At 41.6% G+C, this 23,003-nt stretch overlaps 2 protein-coding genes across 2 annotated transcripts in view; one reads left to right on the top strand and one right to left on the bottom strand.

Moving 5' to 3' along the window:
• Positions 1-20,863, bottom strand: part of TBC1D22B (TBC1 domain family member 22B) — a 64,979-nt gene extending 44,116 nt beyond the window's left edge. The window contains exons 1-3 of the mRNA XM_030870863.2: positions 20,661-20,863; positions 8,203-8,259; positions 231-538 (exon numbers count right to left, since the gene is read on the bottom strand). Coding sequence (XP_030726723.1) covers positions 231-538; positions 8,203-8,259; positions 20,661-20,716 — 421 coding nt within the window. The 5' untranslated portion in view covers positions 20,717-20,863. The remainder of the gene's footprint in view (positions 1-230; positions 539-8,202; positions 8,260-20,660) is intronic.
• Positions 20,864-20,971: 108 nt separating this feature from the next.
• TMEM217B (transmembrane protein 217B) overlaps positions 20,972-23,003 on the top strand; it is a 28,719-nt gene continuing 26,687 nt past the window's right edge. Inside the window, exon 1 of the mRNA XM_030870437.2 lies at positions 20,972-21,069. The gene's annotated coding sequence lies outside the window, so the exon portion shown is untranslated. The remainder of the gene's footprint in view (positions 21,070-23,003) is intronic.

Below are 23,003 nucleotides of genomic sequence, written 5' to 3'. Positions count from 1 at the left end.
ACTCAGGTGTCAGGAAGTGAAACCCCGGGTCCCAGGGCCAGGCAGCCATCCAGGTGGGAGGAGTAAGTACAGCTCAGGACCAGTTAGGCTCACTGATGTCCCTCAGGCTTGAGCTCGCCTATTTATCACCCAGTGGAAGATCTGAGGGAGGCCCTAAAAAAACCTGTTTTTATTTAAAATGCACTCTGCCGAAGAGGCTGAGCCTAAGGAGGGGAGCTGGACAGACTTACTGGAATTTCTGGACAGCTGGGCGTCACTGCTGGACTTTATAACCTTGTGGCTGGCAGGAACTTCGGATGTCGTGGACTGGGACCGTTCTGGTCTCACTCTCAGCTTGCTATGGTTTTCTAGCACTTGGGCAGCAGTTGCCAAAGCAACTTTTGAGTTCAGAGTTTGGAAAGAAGGGGAGGAAAAGTCCTCTTCCTCGTCATCGCCAATGTCCCAAGCATCACTGGTGTTCCGGGCAAACTCATGAAAACTGGAGGCCTTCTTATTCTTCAGAGGAACCGTGCTGACTTTTGACCGCTCTTTAATGAAGCTTTAAGAAAGGAGACACCGTTACGAAGGAATGGTCTGACACATCTGACCATCTTCACTTGCTTAATATAATATTAACAGTATTATAAACTACCTCACGCACAATCATTACCTTCTTCAAACAAAAAATATCCATTTCCATTCCTCATCTGATGCATCCAGACCACCTCTATGCTGCAGAGCCAGACAAAACAAGGACAGCAACGCTCTCCAAATATTCCATGTGCTCCTCTATACTTTCCAGCCCCCCTGCACTTAGGTGACGCTATATGACTAGTTCTGGCCAATGGGCTAAGGAGAGAAGTGAGGCAGTCCCTTCGGAGCCAAAGTATAAAAGAACAGGTGTGAGTTCTCTGTAAGCTTTCTTCTATCATGACAACTCCAGATGGTGGCGCCTCCCTCAGCCTGGATAACAGAGTGACCATGTGGAGCAGAGCCTGCCCACCACACACACCTGACTCTACTCTGGACAGGTGGTGTGAGTGAGAAATAAGCCTTTGTTGTGTCAATCCACTGAGATTTCAGAGTTAATCTGTTATGACAACATGACCTAAACTATTTTTTAAAGCAGGACATCAACTACTGGTAGAACAAGAGACAATTTTAGGTAGCCCACATGTATTACGAAACACTGAGTTCCAAAATGAACAAGTTGTTCCCTTTTTATTCTGTTGAAGTCCTGCTGCCCTTGAGGAGAGATCTGAGTTCGCTGCCACTCTGTCTTTACAACTATTTTTTAACAAAGTGAGGGCAGTCTCAGGATCAACATTTTGTAAGAACAGAATCTGGCTTAGAATTTAATTAATAAGATTGTTTTGTGTTTCACTGTACTTATTTTTAAGGTTACTTTCTATTTTTGGCAAATGATACTGGTTTTCCACTTAGGGAACTAATAAGGTTTATTTTAAAAATAAATTAACTGAGTATATACAAGTTTATTTTTTCAAATGTATTTAATAAATAATAGCATAGAATACAGCAAAAAAATCGTGGAGACAGTACATGACTGAATAATAGAAATAAAGTGCACAATAAATGTAATGCGCTTGAATCATCCCGAAACCATCTCCCCACGCCGCCCCCCAGTCCATGGAAAAACTGTCTTCCATGAAACCAGTCCCTGGTGCCAAAAAGGCTGGGGACCACTGATGTAGACCTTTCCTACTTTCCTGCACTTTTCCTCTTCTTTTTTTTTTTTTGGCTGCACCATGTGGATTGTGTGATCTTAGTTCCCTGACCAGGGATCGAGCCCGTGCCCCCTGCAGTGGAAGTGTGGAGTCTTAACCACTGTACCGCCAGGGAAATCCCCCTGAACTTTTCCTCTCTGTGAACTCCTTAAGGGCTGGGGGCCCTTATTCTGGTTCCAGGGGACTAGGTAGTTGGGACATTTCTAATTCAGTCTTAATTAGCATCCCTGAGGACTGGAATGCGAGGCGTAAAAACATCATTAAAATGCCTGTTTCCCTCAGCAAGGCAGGGCAACTCTAGACTAAAAACAAGGCTCTGCTGGAAGAGTTGAAGTTCCCCCATTTCCGAGAGATGTTTCTTCCCTTTGGGTAGAGGTGGGTGGTCTAATACCCATCGCATCTCCCTAGATATGTCCAATAGTTATTCTGAAAGATAATTGTTCCTAACATTGATAAATACAGACTCGTAACTCATACAGCTCATCGGAAAGTCCCTATTATTAACACCAAAAAAGGTATCACTGAGGCATATTTTCAAACACTAGTCTCACACAAAGGAAAGGAAAATACATCACGCTATCACTGAGGATGCAGAAGATAACATAAGATTACAAGAAGTAACAGTTCAAACGTGAAGGAGGGCTTCCCTGATGGTGCAGTGGTTGAGAGTCCGCCTGCCGATGCAGGGGACACGGGTTCGTGCCCCGGTCCGGGAAGATCCCACATGCCGCGGAGCAGCTAGGCCCGTGAGCCATGGCCACTGAGCCTGCGCGTCTGGAGCCTGTGCTCCGCAACAGGAGAAGCCACAACAGTGAGAGGCCCACGTACCGCAAAAAAAAAAAAAAAAAAAAAAAAAAAACATGAAGGAAACAAGATACCATTCTCCATCCACTAAATCAGTAAAGATTTAAAGATGCATCCTCTTTGGTGCTAACTAAGGTGTAGTGAGACCAGCTCTCTAATACTGCAGGTGGGGGTGTATGTTGTACCACCTTCTGGAAAACAATCTGGCAACATACACACCATGAGCCTGAAAATGATTCATAATTTCTGACCATAAGAAAATAATCATTGAATCAAACAAAGGTGATCTAAAACAGTTTATAATAGTATTATTTATTTTGGTTAAAAACTACAAACAATATAAACATCTAGAAATTGCAAATGATGAGATATATTATGTTTCAGCCACCAGATGGAATGCTATACTGCTTAACGAAAATCACATCTTGAAGGCTATTTAATAACACTAGAAAATGATCTCAATAAAGTGAAAATTGAACCAAAATTATATATTTTTTATGATCTCTATATTTCTTAGAAAGTATATGCACAGAAAAGACCAGGAATAAAATGCATCAAAATGTTAACATTGCTTATCTCTGGGCTATGGAATTATAGGTGATAAATTTAATTTTTATAATTCTCTGAATTATTCATGTTTTCTACAATGAGCATATTATTTTTATTAATCACTGGAAAAGGTTGTTTTGTTGGCTTTTGTCAATCCCCAAAGTAAAAGTACTGAATGAACAATCAAAAATGAACAAGAGGGCTTCCCTGGTGGCGCAGTGGTTGAGAGTCCGTCCACCGATGCAGGGGACACGGGTTCATGCCCCGGTCCGGGAAGATCCCACATGCCGCGGAGCGGCTAGGCCCGTGAGCCATGGCCACTGAGCCTGCACGTCCGGAGCCTGTGCTCCGCAACAGGAGAGACCACAACAGTGAGAGGCCCGCGTACCGCAAAAAAAAAAAAAAAAAAAAAAAAAAACAAGAGCCCAAATCAAAGAAAACAAAACTGAGGCAGTGCAACGCAAAAATCTGCACGTCAAAAATCTATGAGCCAGTAAAGCAATTATACCCCAATAAAGATTCTTTTTTTAAAAAAAGCATCTGGAAATATTAAAAAAAAAAAAATCATCCATGAGCCAGAGGCAAATTACTTCTCTGCAGACCTCTTGAGGCTGTATGTTCTGGAGTCATCACTATGCTTCTCCTCTGTGAAAGGAGATCCAGGATCCACAACCTGCAGTACTCACCCCAGTGGGTTCACTGTCAAGAACAAATAGGTGGATGTGTAAGAAAGATCTACCATCAAAAACATGCTGCATAGGAGTATGCGGCTATTGTTATTGTTTTCCTCCTTAGAGACCACGTGTACCTCAAGATGGCACAGGACGATTCCAATGGAGTGATAAAGAGTACTTTGGACGCCAAGGTTATTTTTTTTTTCCCTTGGTTGATGTTTCTTAAATACCCTCTTGATGTCTTAAGAATTCTTTAAATAAACCACGAATCAAGAAGCTGAATTTTAACTCAGGTCAAGGAACTGACTAGATGCTATTAGTCTAACATTGGGTGAAGCATATGCACACCCTGGAGTGGATCAAAACACTGCACCAGGGACTTCCCTGGTGGCACAGTGGTTAAGGATCTGCCTGCCAGTGCAGGGGACCTGGGTTCAAGCCCTGGTCCGGGAAGATCCCACATGCCGCGGAGCAACTAAGCCCGCGAGCCGCAACTACTGAGCCTGCGCTCTAGAGTCCGTGCTCCACAGCAAGAGAAGCCATGGCAATGAGAAGCCCATGCACCGCAACGAAGAGTAGCCCCCCTCGCTGCAACTGGAGAAAATCTGCGCGCAGCAACGAAGACCCAATGCAGCCGAAAATAATAATAAATTTAAAAAACAAACAAAAAAATACCGCACCAAGAGATGGGCCATGGTGAGTGTCAGTAAAATATTAATCCAGGTAATTCTAGCTGGGGGTACCTTTGGCTTATAGGCTGCCTAATTTTAACATGGTCCCAACTAATCTATAACTAACCTGAGGCACAATAATGCCACAGTGTGGCTTGAAGTTTAACCAAAATTACTTAAACAGAACTATATCAAAGTTACAACCAACCTGGCCTCGCATAGACACCTTCACCATACCTCCTTACATCTGTATGCCAAATTATAGTTTGTTTGTTATATGGGTTAGGAAACAAAAGATCAATCATTCTGTGATTTGATGAATACTATGTTGTTTTACTGAGACGGCTGTTCACTTAATAGAAATACAACACAAATTTATTTAGAAAAATAACGTTTGACACTGGTAAAGGGGTGTGAAGCAAGTGGGGAATTGGCTAAATCCAGTCATATCAATGACTAGTGTGGCTTCACATGAACTAGATTTATAACTCAGAACTAGGATATCAATTCAGAAAACAATAAGTTTAGAAGTTTATCATACCATCAAGTGGCCAATGGGGCCGCTCTGCGGTAAGACTAGTTTTATCTGAGCTATAAAAATTATTGCAGGCAATATTATCACTAATGGTAATAATTTGGCAAATGGAAGTCAAAATACACAGACAGGTAATGACTTGCTGTGCTCGTGCAGTTTAGATGATTGAAGACCCAATGTAAAGGCTTCTGCTGTAATGAGGATTAACCACACAGTAATTAATGGTAGCTTGAAGTGGAACGGTAATCAGGTAGCGGAGAAAGTAATAAAAATGTCCCAATAAAGGTACTCAAATAAGGGCAATAAATGTTTTATTGTAACAATCTGGAATTGTAAAATGGTCCAGTGCAGACCTAGATGTTGTCCCAGATTGTAGAGTGGTAATACCAAACCACCACATGCACAAAAAAGGGATGCAATTTATTCAGTGACAATTATATTCCTCCCAAATTGCAAAGCTAAATAACTACTTCTACTGAAAGTATGAATGCAACTCTGCTGAATGACCAGTGGAAACAGTCATGGTTTTATATCATTAATAGGTGGGAAAAGGGGACTTCCCTGGCGGTCCAGTGGTTAAGACTCCGCGCTTCCACTGCAGGGGGCGCGGGTTTGATCCCTGATCGGGGAACTAATATCCCGCATGCTGCGGTGCAGCCAACAAATGAACATAAAAATAAATTAAAAATAGGTGGGAAAAACAAGAGTATATAAAGTTTGCCTTGGCAGTGTGGGATATGGTGATATTCCTCAAGACCTGCCTTAAATACAGAATCAGGGAAAACTCAGTTGATGACAGATGCAGAGAAGGTATGGTGACTTTGACCCAAACATAAAATAGGATAGTACATCCCACTGCCTTATATACAGGTGGATGGCAGATTTTACGTTAGCCATGTGTTTACCAAAGGCCATTATAAATTATGCTGTAATGGATCTATTACCAATCAACAAATCCTGGCTGCGAACAGAACTGGCTACAAGGAACAGAATACTCAACTATGACGCTTAAGTTGTAAAGACCACGATGTCAGGGCACTGAGCTGGTGTCTCTGCAATTCTCTTGTCTTTCCCTCAGGGTACAAGTTAACTGTTAACAGTTCTTCACATCTCATTTTCTTTTCTTTTTTTTTTTAAATTAATTTATTTATTTTTGGCTGCGTTTGGTTTTCATTGCTGTGCGTGGGCTTTCTCTAGTTGTGGCAAGCAGGGCTACTCTTCGTTGCAGCGTGCGGGCTTCTCATTGTGGTGGCTTCTCTTGTTGAGGAGCACGGGCTCTAGGCGCACGGGCTTCAGTAGTTGTGGCATGCAGGCTCAGCAGTGTGGCTCGTGGGCTCTAGAGCGCAGGCTCAGTAGTTGTAGCGCACGGGCTTAGTTGCTCCGCGGCATGTGGGATCTTCCCGGACTAGGGCTCGAACCTGTGTCCCCTGCATTGGCAGGCGGATTCTTAATCACTGCACCACCAGGGAAGCCCTTCGCAACTCATTTTCACACTAACACATTGAAAAGCAGGAAATGTGAGTGGAGGCAAAATGCAGCTTTCTTCACAAAATGTTCTCTCTCTGGTCAAAAAAAGAAACTCCTTCCAAGAACCCTCCTTCAGGAGACTTTCTTTTACATCTCATTGGCCAGAACCAATGAGATGAGCCCATCATAGACCAGTCACTGGTATTACCAAGGAATTATTATAAAAGGCTTAAACTAACCCAGATACCTACTCTAAGTACACTGTCACCGGCTCAAGAACTGAATAGAACTGTGGTTCCTGAGCAAGGAAGAAGCAGGTGCAGGGAAGACTGTTGGGAAGGTAATTAATAGTGCCTGTTACACTGGCCAACAGACCAGAGAGTCCACGGATGGTAAAACGAGGAAATAAAATTCATTATACTTAATGAAAATATCACAAAACTACCACAGAAAACATGTTTCCCCTTAAGAAGATCTAATACAAGGTACATACTAAGAAACGTTAAGGAAAAACCCATTGTCTAAGTAAATGCAGGGACTTCATTCCTTCATTCCATAAATATTTACTCAGTGCCTACTATGTGCAACCTGCTGGTCTAGGTGCTAAGGGTACAGTGGTGAACAAAGAGCTTACACTCTAGTGGTTCCTGATATAAAAATTGTGCATTTTACAGAAATGAACAGCAGTCATGCCTCTATAGTAATTCAGAAGACTGTACCTTCTACACATTGGCCAAATTGCAAAAAGAATGAGTTTGTAGAATTATAGAAAGTTCACCACACATTAAGTTATTAAAAGAATATTAAAATATTGATGATGCATATTTGATAAGGTATTTTTCTAGGTATTCAAAATATTTTAATGTACATTATCTTTACTTCCCCGTTGACTATGAAGAAAGAAAGGGTAGATATTATCACACAGGCCCCTGAAGGATGAGAACCTGGGTCTCCTGTACCTCTCAAATCATTCAGCTTTCATTACCAGCAACAACTTTCCTAGAAATAAGTCTCTAAGATTAAGCCTGCTCAAAGATAGAGGCAAAAGTTCTTAGAACATGCGAGAAGACGACCCACCTCCTCATTTAAATTTATTGTGGCTGAATGATGGCCTATGAGAGAAAGATGTCATAAAGCGATAATTGGGGATACAAATACACATCCACACATCTTGGATTTAACTAGGGTCTCTGCTGTGTTAGAAAATAATTTACTAGAATTTTACTAGAAGAAATAGCCTTCAGGACAGGGTGTGGGGCGGGATTTAAAAAAAAAAGAAAAAAGAAATAGTCTCCAGGGAGCTTTTAACTCCATTGTCTGGCGGGGTTCCTTGAGTGTGTCAAAGAGAAAGAGGACCTGAAAACTGTCAGTCCCACAGTTATGTTCTATTTGCCTCAATTCTCAGAGAATAAGGAAGAAGGCAGACCTATATATATATTCAGAAGCAATGGGCCCCAGAAACCAGAAGAAGGTCATCAATCATTCAACTTCAGGACAATATTTAATCAATAAAGACCTTCTCACAGAACAGAGAATCCAACACCAAACCCCTACATATACCACCTTCCAATATAAGAAAAAAATCTCTGATGTAAGTTAATTTTCCCCTTAGTAATGGACTGCTTAGAGGTAAGAAGATTGCTCATCTTCTGATCCAAAACAGAGCAGAGGAGACACTAGAAAAGGTCCAAGTGGAAACTGTCATTTCAACAAAGTAGGGGAGGGTTTCAGGGTTTTAGGAGAAGTACATGCATGAAAGGAAAAATATCTTGACTTACTTTTTGGTGAGCCGAGGGTCCAAAGGAGGGTGCTGTGCTCCATACACGGGCTGGATGCTAAAAGCAAGGAAAAAAGGAAGAAGCAAGTTGTCAGGAAAGTAAATATGTTGGGTGAGTACCACCTGAATCACAACATTGGAAGGGACTTTGAGAAGCAGGTTGCCTCCAAGAACAACTATACCCAAGCCAAAGGATAGCACCCTACTCTTTAAAAAAAAATGTTCATCTTCCCTGGTGAGGTTTCAGTGCCCTACGTAACTGACTGTCAGGAAGTTCTATCTGTAAAGAAGGCAGCATGGAAAGGCTTTAGAGTTGGAGAGAACAGAGTTCAAATGCCAGTTGTGGCATCTACTACCTCTATAAACTTGCATTAAATTACCTGACCACTTTGAATATGCTTTCTCATCTATAAAATTGGAATATCACCTACCCCAAAGGACCACTTGGACTACAAGACAGTGAAGCAACACCACAAATCAAGAGTAGAGTGACCCACGGGACTCTCACACACTGCTGGTAGGGGTATAAAGAGATACGACCGCTTCAAAAATGTTTGGCTGTATCTAGGACGAACAAAATATGCATACCCTAAGACCCAGTATTTTCATTCCCAAATATATATCTTTAGAGAAATATATAGATATGTGTATCAAGAGATACATATAAAAGTGTCCATAGCATTATGGATCCTTTTAGCCCCAAACTAGAAACAACCCAAGTGTCTATCAACAGAGAAATAAACTGTCATGTGTTCACATAATAGAATACTTTACAGCAACGTAAATAAATGGAGTAAGGCTGAAAGTAATGTGAATGGATCTTACAAATGTCATGTTGAGCAAAAAAGCAAAGAATAAAAGAGTAGATACTATATAATTATATATATATATATATATACACTTCAGAAACTGACAAAAATGATTTCTATTGTTTAGGGATGCACCCATAGTAGTAACACTATAAAGAAAGCAAGGACTGATTAACATAAAAGGACGTGGTTATCACTGAGGGGAAGGAAGGAGGTGTGAGAGAGAACAGACACAGGGGGATTCTGGGGTGTTCACTTTGAGATTATTTATCAAGTATTATACCAAACAATTGTTTCATGTACTTTTCTGTAGTAGTTCACAGTTTTTAAAAAAAAAAAGAAAAAAAGAGTGACCTGAAAATAATTGTTTATCAATCCAAACTGTTAAGTACAAAGGTGACAGAAAAACATGTTTCAATATGTAAGAACTCAGGGAATATGGTCTCCCTGACTCCTTCCTGAAGAAACTACTAGAGGAAAAACTTCTATTAATAATGAAATAAATGGAGAAACTATAGCAAAAGGACTGATGGAGAGCATTTAATTGATTTTACCTTAAGCCTGAGTCTTAAATTTGAGGCTTTATGGTTGCAGAAGAGAATGTAAAAATAATGTAATTGGCAAATGTTAAAGTGGGATGGAGGAAAAAGTAGATTGAAATAAGTAGACTGATTTCCTTATCTTTTACTGACAAGGCTCAAAAGATATTTAAAGCTGATAGCTCAAGTAATATAGGTATAAGTATGTTTCAAGATATAAAATAAAACTAAGAAAAATAATCAACTAAAAGCAAGTGAGGAGGAGGCAGGAAATATAACTACTAATTTTATCATTACTCATGGCAGGGAGTCAATAGATACTGTCTGAAGAAATATGGTAAAAAGTTATACGCAATCACTAGAATAAAAAGATAAACCTTTCAAATCATCAGAATATACACATGCACACCCACCTCCCAAAGCAAGTACTGTCCTGATTGTGAAAGATTTTTTTAAAAGAAAATATTAAAAATAGAACTAAAACCAAATATATCAGTCTTTCCAATAAATATAAATGGGCTGAACTTTCCTATTAAAAGAAAAAGGAAAAAAAATAAAGAAAGAAAGAAAGAAAAGAAAAGAAAAAGGATTATTGTCAATGGGGCTGGTTAAATAAATTACAGTACATCTGTTAAAAAGAATTAGGCAGTTCTACATCCACTGACATGAAACATTCATTGAAAAAAGATGCAGAGGGCTCTTTCCTGGTGGTGCAGTGGTTGAGAATCTGCCTGCCTATGCAGGGGACATGGGTCGGAACCCTGGTCCGGGAAGATCCCACATGCCGCAGAGCAACTAAGCCCGGGCACCACAACTACTGAGCCTGTGCTCTAGAGCCTGTGAGCCACAACTACTGAGCCCATGTGCCACAACTACTGAAGCCCACGCACCCTAGAGCCTGTGCTCCACAACAAGAGAAGACACTACAAGGAGAAGCCTGCGCACCACAATGAAGAGTAGCCCTCGCTCTCCGCAGCTAGAGAAAGCCCGCATGCAGCAACGAAGACTCAATACCGCCAAAAATAAATAAATAAATTTATTTTAACGAAAAAAGATGCAGCATTATATGCACAATAATACCTCCATTTTTGTAAAAATCTTTAAAATAAAATATATCCACATAATTATATATGATCATGTCTATGTATTTATAGTGTATCTCTGAAAGAACACATAAGACACCAGTAGCAGTGGTATGGAAGTGGAACTGATGACTGGAGGGCCCTGTGACAGAGACTTAGTTTTCAGTGCAAACCTTTTTGTACCTTTCTGAATTAGTATTGTGTACATTATCACCTTTTTAAGAACTAAATTAAGCAATCTTAAGAGGGTTGGGAGGTTTAAATGGGATAATGTGTAAAAAGCCCTTCAGCACAATTTCTGCAGGTAGTAACACTAGCAAGTAGTGAGGTGAACGCTGCCTGGCACACACTCAGTGCTTAAGAAATGTTGGTTTTCTTCCTCCTTCCAATTTTTGTAATTTATTCCTTACCTAACATTTAGAAAATAGAACAAGTTTACCAAGTACCTACTTTGACATAACAGATGTGATCCTAAAGTTGCTTTTAAATAAAAATGTAGCCAATTCACGTTGATTTCTACTAAGATTCCAAAGGGGATATTCTTTTTTTTTAAAACATCTTCATTGGAGTATAATTGCTTTACAATGGTGTGTTAGTTTCTGCTGTATAACAAAGTGAATCAGCTATACATATACATATAACCCCATATCTCCTCCCTCTTGCGTCTTCCTCCCACCCTCCCTGTCCCACCCCTCTAGGTGGTCACACAGCATGGAGCTGATCTCCCTGTGCTATGCGGCTGCTTCCCACTAGCTATCTATTTTACATTTGGTAGTATATATAAATCCATGCCACTCTCTCACTTCCTCCCAGCTTACCCTTCCCCCTCCCCTTGTCCTCAAGTCCATACCCTATGTCTTCGTCTTTATTGTGTTAGCACGCGGTATTTGTTTTTCTCTTTCTGACTAACTTCACTCTGTATGACAGACTCTAGGTCCATCCACCTCAGTACAAATAACTCAATTTCGTTCCCTTTTATGGCTTAGTAATATTCCATTGTATATATGTGCAACATCTTTTTTATCCATTCATCTGTCGATGGACACTTACGTTGCTTCCATGTCCTGACTATTGTAAATAGAGCTGCAATGAACATTGTGGTACACGACTCTTTTTGAATTATGGTTTTCTCAGGGTATATGCCCAGTAGTGGGATTGCTGGGTTGTATGGTAGTTCTATTTTTAGTTTTTTAAGGAACCTCCATACTGTTCTCCACAGTGGCTGTATCAACTTACATTCCCACCAACAGTGCAAGAGGTTCCCCAAAGGGAATATTCTTGTGTACAATCTTTAGTTATGACTATGTCCCTGACTTTTTTAGTTGTAAGAATCCCTACTCCCTGAACTTCTCTGGAAGGTTAAGTAATTTGTAAATTAACCATCACATGTAGGACCACAGAAATACAAACAGTACTACTTGACTGTATTTATAGAGTATGCTAGGCAGAGGAAAAGAAGAGAGAAAATACGAGGGATTAAAGAATACAGGAAAGTTTGGCTTAGAGAGAGAAAGCTTAGACAAAACAAAAAGCACAAACAAACTAGAAAACCCAAAGGGACATTGATTTCTACTTTAATGTTTGCAAATACTCTGAGTACACCTGAACTCTCCAAGTCCATAAGCTTCTATGTTAGTAAAATATAAAGATCAGAGAATAAAATTTGCAGGAAGATTTCAATGGGTAAGTTGGGTTGGGTGACTGAGTAGAAAAATATGAGAGAATCCTTAGGTTCTCTCCATAAATGAGTATTACCACCTGCCAGTAATCCATGCAGAAAAAAAACAATCCTAATTGTGCAGGTTTAAAGGCCAAAGGCATCAATTACCATCCAAAGACTAAATGAAGACAGACAGAAAGATCCTGGTGATTAAGGTGCTCAATTTCCTGGCATGTATAATTCACCTATCAACCTGTACCATCCACTCCTCCCAAACCCAAACTCAACTCTAGAGCAGGCTGGTCTCTACTCCACCTTCCAAAAACACCTTAAATACTAAACTGGGCTCTTCTGCCTACTCCATTTTCAAAATCTTATCTGTCCTAAAAAATTCCTTCAAATTCTACACCCACTGCCCCATAAGACCTTCTCTGAGCATCCACTAACCCATTCCTTCTCTGATTCCCTAAAATGCAGACATCAGGGCTTATATTGCTTTAAAAAAAAATAAGCTATTTTTTAAAATAAACTAGATTTAGACCATAATACAGGGTACACCCAGGTAGGTGCTTAACACCTACATAAGAAATAAGACATTATTGGACTTCTCTGGCGGTTCAGTGGTTAAGACTCTGCGCTTCCAATGCAGGGGACGTGGGTTTGATCCCTGGTCAGGGAACTAAGGTCCCACATGCTGCGTGGCACAGCCAAAAAAAAGAAAAGAAATAAGACACTATGGAGTTGAAACCCCAGCACAACCCTTCCTCCCTTCCTAGGAAACCATTTTATTGAATCTGGCATTTTTCACCCTCATTTTTGTTTTTACATTTTCTATGTATGTATCCCTAAACAATATATAGTGTTGCTTTGCATGTTTTAAAGACTTTATATAAATGACATCATACTGTATTTATGACTTACTTTGACGCTAAATCATAAATGCTACTTTAAATACTACTTAATTTCATGGCTGGCTGGCTGATTTCTCCAACACAAATTTAAGAAACATTTGCTCTACCACAAATGTAAAAGGCATTTAATTCACATTTTCAAAAACAAAGAAAAGTACAGAGAAAGATATAACATCCATGTACCCATCACTCTGACTTAACAAATATTAGCACTTGTCACATTTCTGTTTTTAAGAAAATAAAGCGTTAGAGAGACTTCTGAAGTCCCAGTTGCAGTCCCCAGTCCCATTCCCCTGCCTCCCCAAGAGATAACCACTATCCTGAAGTGGGTACAAAATCCTTCCCGTCTGCTTTTATACTTTTACATATATTCATGTATCCATAAACAACATATAATATCTTTTTTATGTTTTAAAACTTTACATAAAAGACTGCATGTACATATCGGTCTACATCTTGCTTTTCTCACTCAACAATGTGTTTTTACCCAGCTCTGCTTTTAAGTTTTTCTGATTACAGAAGTAACATATGTTAAGTGGAAAAACTGGAAAGGCAGTAATATGCAGCATCCTCACCAGGGGAAGCTGTGCTGCCAAGGAGTTTTTCAGCTTCTACTGAGCAGTGGTGGCACCATGTCTTTTTCTGGAGTCCCCTCACCACCTGGCAGAGCATGACACACACCAGCAGGCACTTAACAATCCTTAGTGAGTCAAGGCTGGAACTATACAAAACCCAGGCCTCTGTTTAAGCTGACTCCTGTCTAGCTAGACCTAAAAACAAGAGGCAATCACACTGCACACACAGAGAAAAGAATGCCACGGGCTGTGCTACAACAAAGACAAAATGAAGCAAAAATCTCGGTCAATCTCCGTTGTTCTCTTCAATAAACCAACGCCAAAGGATGTATTGGCATAGCTGGTTCACGTAGTCGGAACGGTGCGTAAAGCTTGGCAGGAAAAAATCAACAGGTGTTTGTTCAGCACTGACAGAGGAGCTAAAGCAAACATGGGAACAGAGCTATCCAATTTAAAGCCAAACATGCTGGCAATCAATGCAGGGTCACACACTCACTTGATGGAAGTCTTCCAGAACTGGCTGCTTCAGGGATAATTCAGTATCTCCTAGTCACTGACTTTATCAATAAAGCATTTTCAAGTTAAGAATAGGTGGTAATGTACCTGCCCAGATAGGCTGGGACCATTACGTCGAGTCTACTATCAGATTCATTAGTGTTCTGAAAAATGACCAAATGACAGAGACGGTTTCAGTTAAAAATCCATGGGCTCCTAAGTAATTCGAGTGATTAGACACTTTTCTCAACTTCACTGAATGTTCAAAGAGCTCCTTGACTTTCACAATAAACACTTTTGCTTAAAAAGAGGGAGAAGCCCTCCCCAGAAGGGTTGGAAATAAGAACGTGGGAAATGAGCCAGGCTTTGGCTCACATTTGTCTCTCCTACTCCAAGTCTCATCCGCAACTTTTCAATGGCAGCGTCCACACCCTTGGACTGGATGAGGTGCTTGGACAGACGGTGTCTAAACCTTCGCAGAGATTGAGGGAAGGGGGAAGCAGTAGCAGAGTGTGGATCAGAAGTCAAGAAATTTACAGTGTCCTTTGGGGCAAAGCCACTTTCCCCCTCTGGCCTCAGTTTCCTCACTGGCAGTGCTCTTAGGGTGGAATTCTAACATTCTACAATTTCGTGACACTCAGATGTTCAGTGGGGCCAGTGATTCACTGATTTCAAAAGCACAAGACGGAAAAACCCACTTCTGGCGTGCCCCCCCCCCCACAGACCTACTCTTACCTGTAGATCATGCTTTTGTGAGTGACAGAGCAAAAGAGAAATATCCAGTGACACGAGTTGGAGTTGGCAAGTTTAACATTCAACGTCAGAACTGGTAAGAGCCTCAGAGCTCACTTGATCCAGACTTCTCATTTCATAGATAAGAAAACTGAGCATGGAGTAGTTAGTACGTTGTCCAAAAATGTGGCTTTTTCTGAGGATAGGACACCACAATCTTACCTGACCACCCAAGCCAGAAACCTGAAGGTGACATCTCTTTGGCACCTCCTTCTCCCTTACTCCCCAAATCCAATGATTTACCAAGTCCTATAGATATTCCCAAACTTGTCCTTTATTGCCATGGCCCTAGTCCAAGCCCTCTTAACCTCTCCCTCTACTAACTGCAGTAGCCTCCTAACTATAGCTGACTTGAACAACGGGGATTAGGGGCACCGACTCCACTCACAGCAGGGAGACCAGTTAGGAAGGTATAGCAGTGGTCCAGGCAAGAGAGGACTCAGTCTGATCCTGGTAGTAGGGGGAGAAGTGGTGAGAACAGCTCATATTCAGGATATATTGTGACAAGCCAACACAGGACCTGCTAATGAATTGGATGTGGCAGGAAGATAAAGAGAAGGATGAAAGACATTAGGATTTTTGGTCTGAGGAACTTGGTCAATGGGCCATTAAGTGAGATGGACAGAAAACCTTTGCAGGAGTGGGCAGATGTGGAAATCAAGAGTTCTGTTTGGATGTGTTACGTGAGAGATGCTATTAGACAGCAAAACAGAGATGCATTAACTGTACAGTATCCAGGGACTTCCCTGGCAGTCCAGTGGTTAAGACTCTGCACTTCTACTGCAGGGGGTACAGGTTCAAACCCTAGTCAGGGAACTAAGATCCCACATGCCTCGTGGTGTGGCTAAAAAAAAAAAAAAAAAAATTGTTCAGTATCCATACAGCAAAAGCATCCAGCACTAGAAATCAGGTTTCTTTAAGTCTAATTCACGGCTATTTTTCTCAGTGGTTCTCAAAGTGCAGCTCCCAGATTAGCAGTAGCGGTATCCTTTGGGAACTTCTTAGAAGCTCAGCTTCTCAGATTCCACCTCAGACCTACTGAATTAGAAACTCTGGAAGTGGGCTTCCCTGGTGGCGCAGTGGTTAAGAATCTGTCTGCCAATGCAGGAGACATGGGTTCGAGGACTGGTCTGGGAAGATCCCACATGCTGCAGAGCAACTAAGCCCGTGAGCCACAGCTACTGAGCCTGTGCTCTAGAGCCTTTGAGCCATGGCTACTGAAGCCCGCATCCCTAGAGCCTGTGCTCTGCAACAAGAGAAGCCACTGCAATGAGAAGCCCGCGCACCACAATGAACAAACACGCAATGCAGCCAAAAATTAATTAATTAATTAATTTTTAAAAAAAGAAACTCTAGAAGTGGGGCCTGGCAATCTGTGTTTTAACGAGCCTTCCAGGTGACTCATTACAGTTTGAGAACCACTGCTCAAAATCATACTCTTCATCGCTAACAAACACCTGACAGCCACAGAGACCCTGCATTAGGCTTCTTTGTGCCTCCGTAAACCCTCTGTCTATTTAACAATAGGTGGTATTTTTTTCCACCCAGGACTCACTGGGGGCTCCAGACACACCACTGATCAAAGTTTTTCAATTCCAGTTTCAGAAACTAGAGCAACTAGGAGAAACAAATAAAAATAGGAGCTACTGTAATCACAACTATCATTTTCATAATGGCTAATATTAGTGAGTACCTTCTATGTACTTTCTATGCATTATCTCATTTAATCCTCATAACAGCCTTATAAGGTAGTCTGTCCCCATTTTACAGACGAGAAAACTAAGGCACAAGAGGTTAAGTAACTGCCCAAGGTCACACAGTTAGAAAGTGGCAGAGCTGGGATTTGAAACCAGGCAGTGAGGTTCCAGAGCTTGCATTCTTTTTTGTTTTTTCTCCTTTTCTGGAGATATAATTGACATATAACATTGTGTAAGTTTAAGATGTACATTCTGTTGGTTCAGTACACTTACAGTCGCCCTCCGAAGTTTGATCCACGGTTGGTTGAATCTGCGGATGGATGTGGAACCCACGGATATTGAGGGCCAACCATACTGCCATTTCATATAAAGGACTTGAGCATCTGCAGATTTTGGTATCTGAGGGGGTCCTAGAACCAATCCCCCCCAGACACTGAGGGCTGACTGTACTGCAATATGATTACCACTGTCGCATTGGCTAACACCTCTATCGTGTCACATAATTATCATTTCTTCTTTGCGGTTAGAACAATTAAGATCTAGTCTCTTAGCTACTTTGAAGTTTATAATACAGTGTTGTTGACTATAATCACTATGCTGTCCATTAACTCTCCAGAACTTATTTATCTACTAGTTTCAAGTTTCCAGAGTCTGTATTCTTAACCACATGGTACATACTATGTCCTGTCTTCCTAGGCATCCACACAAGGACCATTTGATGTATTAAGTACATGGGGCTCTTATGAATAACTGAAAGAACTTAAAAAAGATGTTTAATTCCATCAAATTACCATATGACCCAGCAATTCCACTCCTACATATACTCAAAAGAATAGAAAACATACTTTCACACAAAAACCTGCACGTGAATTTCATAGCATTATTCATAATAGCCAAAAAGTAGAAACAACCCTAATGTCCATCAACTAATGAACGGATAAACAAAATGAGGTACTTCCATACAAGGAATATTAGTTAGCCATTAAAGGAATGAAATACTGATACATGCCACAACATGAATGAGTCTTGAAAACATTACACTTAATAAAAGAAACCAGGCACAAAAGGCCTCATATCACATTATTCCATTTATAGGAAATGTTCAGAATAGGTAAATCCATAGAAACAGAAAGATTAGTGGTTGCCAGGGGCCAGAGGGAGGAAGGGATGGGGAGTGACTACTAATGGCTATGAGGTTTCTTTTCGGGGTGATGAAAATGTTCTGAAATTAGTGGTGATGGCTGCACAAAACCATTTATACTCTAGATGAATATACTGAATACCACTGAATTATACACTTTAAAAGGGTGAATTTTTATGATATGTGAATTATCTCAATAAAGCTATTATTTTACAAAAGGATGTTGTTGTTGTTGTTTTTGCGGTACGCGGGCCTCTCACTGTTGTGGCCTCTCCCGTTGAGGAGCACAGGCTCCGGACGCGCAGGCTCAGCAGCCATGGTTCACGGGCCCAGCCACTCCGCAGCATGTGGGATCTTCCTGGGCCGGGGCACAAACCCATGTCCCCTGCATCGGCAGGTGGACTCTCAACCACTGCGCCACCAGGGAAGCCCCAAAAGGATGTTTAAATCATTTTGAACTTGAGGCTATTTTACTACATAAAATTCCTATTTGTTGTAATTAAGGTTGCTGGATCATGATCAAAGAAACTGAAAGTAATCTGCCATCTCTTTGAATTTTTACCTTTCAATTTGCAAAGAGTAAACTAGTTTCACTTCTAGGTTGCCATGGACCTAGACACAGTTATCTGTGTCATTTCCCCAACCAGAGAAAGTTTTTCTTCAGTATGACTGAAAGAGCACAAATGCAAAAGTTCTTTTCTTGAGAAAACGTCCTAATATTTTCCTTAAATCAAAGCACGTTCTATCTAAAAGACCTTTAGTTTTCTCCCATAACCAGGGGCTCCTGGAGCTTCCCTGCTAAAAGCACACAGCTGAACAATGTTTCTCTTCAACAAGCAAGGTACTATTATGAATTCTGGCAACATTTTAATGCCTTAAGATAAACAATGAAAATAAATACCTAGCACTGGAGTAAGGATCAGAGAACCATTCTTTTAAATGTTTACTTTCTCTAATAATAACAGTAATACTAATAACTACTATTTATCAAGCAACTATAATGCGCTAAATAAACACTGTCCTAGGTTCTTCACAAATACGGTGTTTAATTCAGTCCTCACAGGAACCTTTAAGAAAGTATTTTTATCCTCATTTCACAGATAAGGAAACTGAGGCCTAAAGAGATTAAGTAAATCATTTGCCCTTGATCACACAGATAACAGCCCCATAATAATCCAAGTCTTTCAGAACTCAAATGTTCTCTCTTCTATTCCTGTATATTCCTCTTCAAAATGAAAAAGGAAGTCAGAAACTTGAAGAAACTGAAAAGACTGCTCTTCCTATCTCACAAAAGTAGTGCTTTGCAAAAAAGATGACTGTTTCTACAATCCAAAAGAGGAAATATGAAAACAAAAATTGTTAATAACGACCAGCAGTCAGTAGGCACAAAATACTTTGCCATGTCCCACATCTCAAACACTGCTTCCTGATTTAACAGTTTTCCCATAGGTTCTGATTATAACCTTCAGATGTCAAAATTTAATGATCTCACCATGGAAATCCCCAGAGAACAGCAGTTAGCGAGACTGGAGAGCTCCCTAGACCAGGAAGGAAAAAGAATCAGTTGGCAGGAAGTGGTGCCTATCTAAAAACATAGAAGTCTTTAGCATTAATATTAACACTGGGATTCCACAGCACTTTAACCTGAAGCTATTTCTGCATTACCTTGTATTACTTAAAGCTGATCCCCAGATGTCTAACAGGATCCTAAATAAAATAAGACTGCTGCATAACAACCACTGACTCTCATTTCTCTCTTGCTATTTAAAAAAAAAAACCCACAGGTTTAAAGGATTATCCCTGAATCAATCAATAAGGAAGGGTAGCACGTGGGGCACAACCAAACATGAATTTCATTATCAAGTAGACTGTGGCTGTCAGAAATCTTAAATTTAAGACTGTAATATACACTCCTTTTACTCCTTAGGACTACCCCCAAACAGATTTAAACTATAAACCAACAGTAGACTGACGAATGTACAATTGCTAAGAGACTCAACATATACCAAAAAGGGGGTGATGGTGGGAGTGGAGAGTAACTTAGAAAGTCCGTTCTCCTACTAAACAATTTAATGCAAGAAGTACATTACCAGGCAGAGGGGAAGAGGTCACTTGGGGTTGAACAAATCCTTAGAAAACGCTAAAGAAATATTCTCAATTCTAGGTCACCCTGTAATAATTCCTAACGGGAAAGGGCCAACTCAAGATAAAGTAAGGTCGAGCTTAAGAATTTTCCTCACTTTTCTTGTCCCCCCGCAGACGCTCCCACCAGAACTTTTTTGGGAGTCCAGGAGAAAAATTCGTACGTGCAGAGCTGGGGGAGCGACGGAAGGGGCCATCCTCGTGCAAACAACTACCTGTGCGCGGTGGAGACCCCCCTCCCCCCACGAAGGAGTTCTGTTTAAAGTGAAAAGCAGCTCTGGGGATGGCCTTTCAAACCCAGGACCGACACTGATTATTCACCCAATTCCACTGTCCCCTATGCCCGAACTCCGGCCACCTCCCGGCCGAGGGCAGCCCCTCCAGAGCCCTACGCCCCCAGTCCCGGTTCTGCTCCCACACCCAGCCACCTCCAAAGCTCGGTGCCCGCTCCTTTGCCTGACAGCTGTCCTCCCGCCACCAGGCAGCCCCAGCTCCCCCCGCCCAGGTTCCCCAAACCAGCCTTCTTGGGTCGCTGACGCCCCAGGCCCGCGGGATTTAGGGTTTAGGATCTGGAAGGGTTTGGTCCAATCCCCTCTTCTCAGCGTCCTAGGCTCACCTCCCCGGTAGCTTGGCGCTCCTCTTCCAAAACTGCTTGCTGTTCTCGGCGGCCATTGCTCCGGCCCGGGGAAGGCCCTGTAGGCTGGCCAGGGGGGTACCCAGCGAGATGCCCCCAGGACCCCGCAATCGCAGGGCCAGCCCAGGCCGCTTCCCCGCTGCCGGTCACCCTCTCCCAGCTCCCGGGGGCGCCATCTTGGATGTGGGCACCCTCCCACCCAGCGCCGCTGCCATTGGTGGGTTGCGCAGGCTGTGGTCAGACAGACCAATCGGGAGCTGGAATCCTGCAGGCCGCTGAAGCCAAACGGTAACGTCAGGGGCTGGGCACACAGGTGAACCGGTCAGGCGGAGCTTGGACGAGCCGGGAGGCGGGGCTGAAAGTTCCTTAACCCAGGCAGGAGAAGCAGCAGGTAAAGAAAGGGACCTATGGGAAGGAGGAGAGGGTGCTGTTTTCTTTGGGGGGTAATGAGGTTCCTGAGTCTAATACTTTTTGGAAAGAGAGAGCATATATATTTATATACATAAATCTTTGACCTAAAAATAAAGGCCCATGTGTTGGTTGCAGCCCATTTTTAACATCTCCCAACTCAACGACACTCGTTATTACCTTCTCCCCTCCCCCGTTCCGTTCGGACCCTGATATATTTTAATCTGTGGAGGAAGATCGATACTGACCCGATGGCCCAGAGTTGCTAACTGTTCAACACGTGAGTAACGGTTGGTTCACAAGAGCCTCGCTCTCCTCAGGTAATTGATCACTATTAAAGGACTTGTGCTGTAGGTGAAATTCAAATAATCAAATCTCCGTTTCAACCAATAACTGTCACTTTCTGACTATGAGAACCCAGATGCTGACACACTTCTTATTTTATCTATCCGGTTCAGACTACAAAGTAACATTTCTTGAGAGGACATAGCGCATCTCCAAGGCATGAATCACAAAGATTAAGGATGTACCCTCAAACACCCTTAATGTCCCTTATTAATCAATTATATATCCTTCGCCCTTGAATTTATTTTCAACCTAGTTTTGACTCAGAATGAGATTTAATATTAGCATTTTGAATCCTTTTAATGTCTTGTCGGTGTTTTTTGCTCTTTTTGAGTTTCTGTGGTTGTATACCACAGTGACTGAGGTGGGGCCGGGCGGGGGGTGGGGGTGGTGCAGGGAGCACACCCTAGTCCAGAGTAGTTTTTGTCCCAACGAAGGACTGATGAGATAGGCTGATCGTTCTCCAACCCCACTCCTGGTTACTGCTAGCACAGTCCTTCCACATACTGGAAGGTCTAAAGGACCTTCTTTTATATGCCCTCTGATGGCCCCTTTCTACACAGAAATACCTCCATTTTCAAGCTTCTTTTGTCCCCTGATTTTACAATCATGAGATTGTATGAAAAGGGCTATTTTAATTTTCTCTGAATTTCTCATCTTTTTATAGACTTTCATCTTATCTTGTCTCAGATGGTCACCTTTATGGGCATTTGCTCCATCAAACAAAAACTGCTCTATCCTTTTAATCCTTTAAGCTGCCTTTCTTTGGCTCTTTTTCTTAGGATGCGGTGGCTAGCACTGCATGCTGAGATCCAAAAGGGATTTCCTGAGGTTTTTGTTGAAACTGATGCTTTGTCTTTACTCTGGACCACCAGAACTTTTACTGGCATTTTGGATTTTACAAGAGCTGATGTCTTGAAGGGCTAATCTATAGCAACTTCTGATCCCTTTCCTCAGTGGCAGCTGGCAGTTCAGAGTTCATTATCTTAAAGATGTCACCTGAATTGTCTCCCCCTATGTGAGCTGCCTTACACTTGTCCACCTGGCAAGTGACCTGCCACTTTCCAGCCAATTCACATAGCTTTAGAAATGTTCCAGGAGATGCCCCCTGTTGACTTGATATTTTCCTATGTGGAAAGCAGAGTATAATTTGTGTACCTAGAAATGTCTCAAAGTATTCCTTTTTCTTGATCATTTATGAAATGTTAAATAACACTGATTCCCAGGGGATGCCTTAACATTGTTCAACCCAGAGAAGCCCTTAATATTCTTACTCTTTATTTTTTACATCTAAGCCATTTTCCCATCCAAGATAAAAAAAAAGTTTACTTGTCTAGCGATAACTTTAAAAATACTCTTTGTTAGGGAAGTTGAGATTGTTGGGCCTTTTTTCACCATGACCACCCAAATCGAAACCACCCACAGCTTTACAGCAGCCTGCTATTAGGCCTCTTGCTTCCACTCTTGCCCCCTTAGAGTCTGTTCCCCACACAGCAGAGAGAGAGCCTTTTAGAATGTCAGATTATGTCACTACTCTGATCAATATCTTGCAATGGCTCCATCACACTTGGC

This window comes from Globicephala melas, chromosome 11 (assembly GCF_963455315.2).
Source record: "Globicephala melas chromosome 11, mGloMel1.2, whole genome shotgun sequence".
NCBI lineage: Eukaryota > Metazoa > Chordata > Mammalia > Artiodactyla > Delphinidae > Globicephala > Globicephala melas.
The sequence above is the reverse complement of the archived record's forward strand: the minus strand, read 5'-3'. Positions and strand labels throughout refer to the sequence as shown.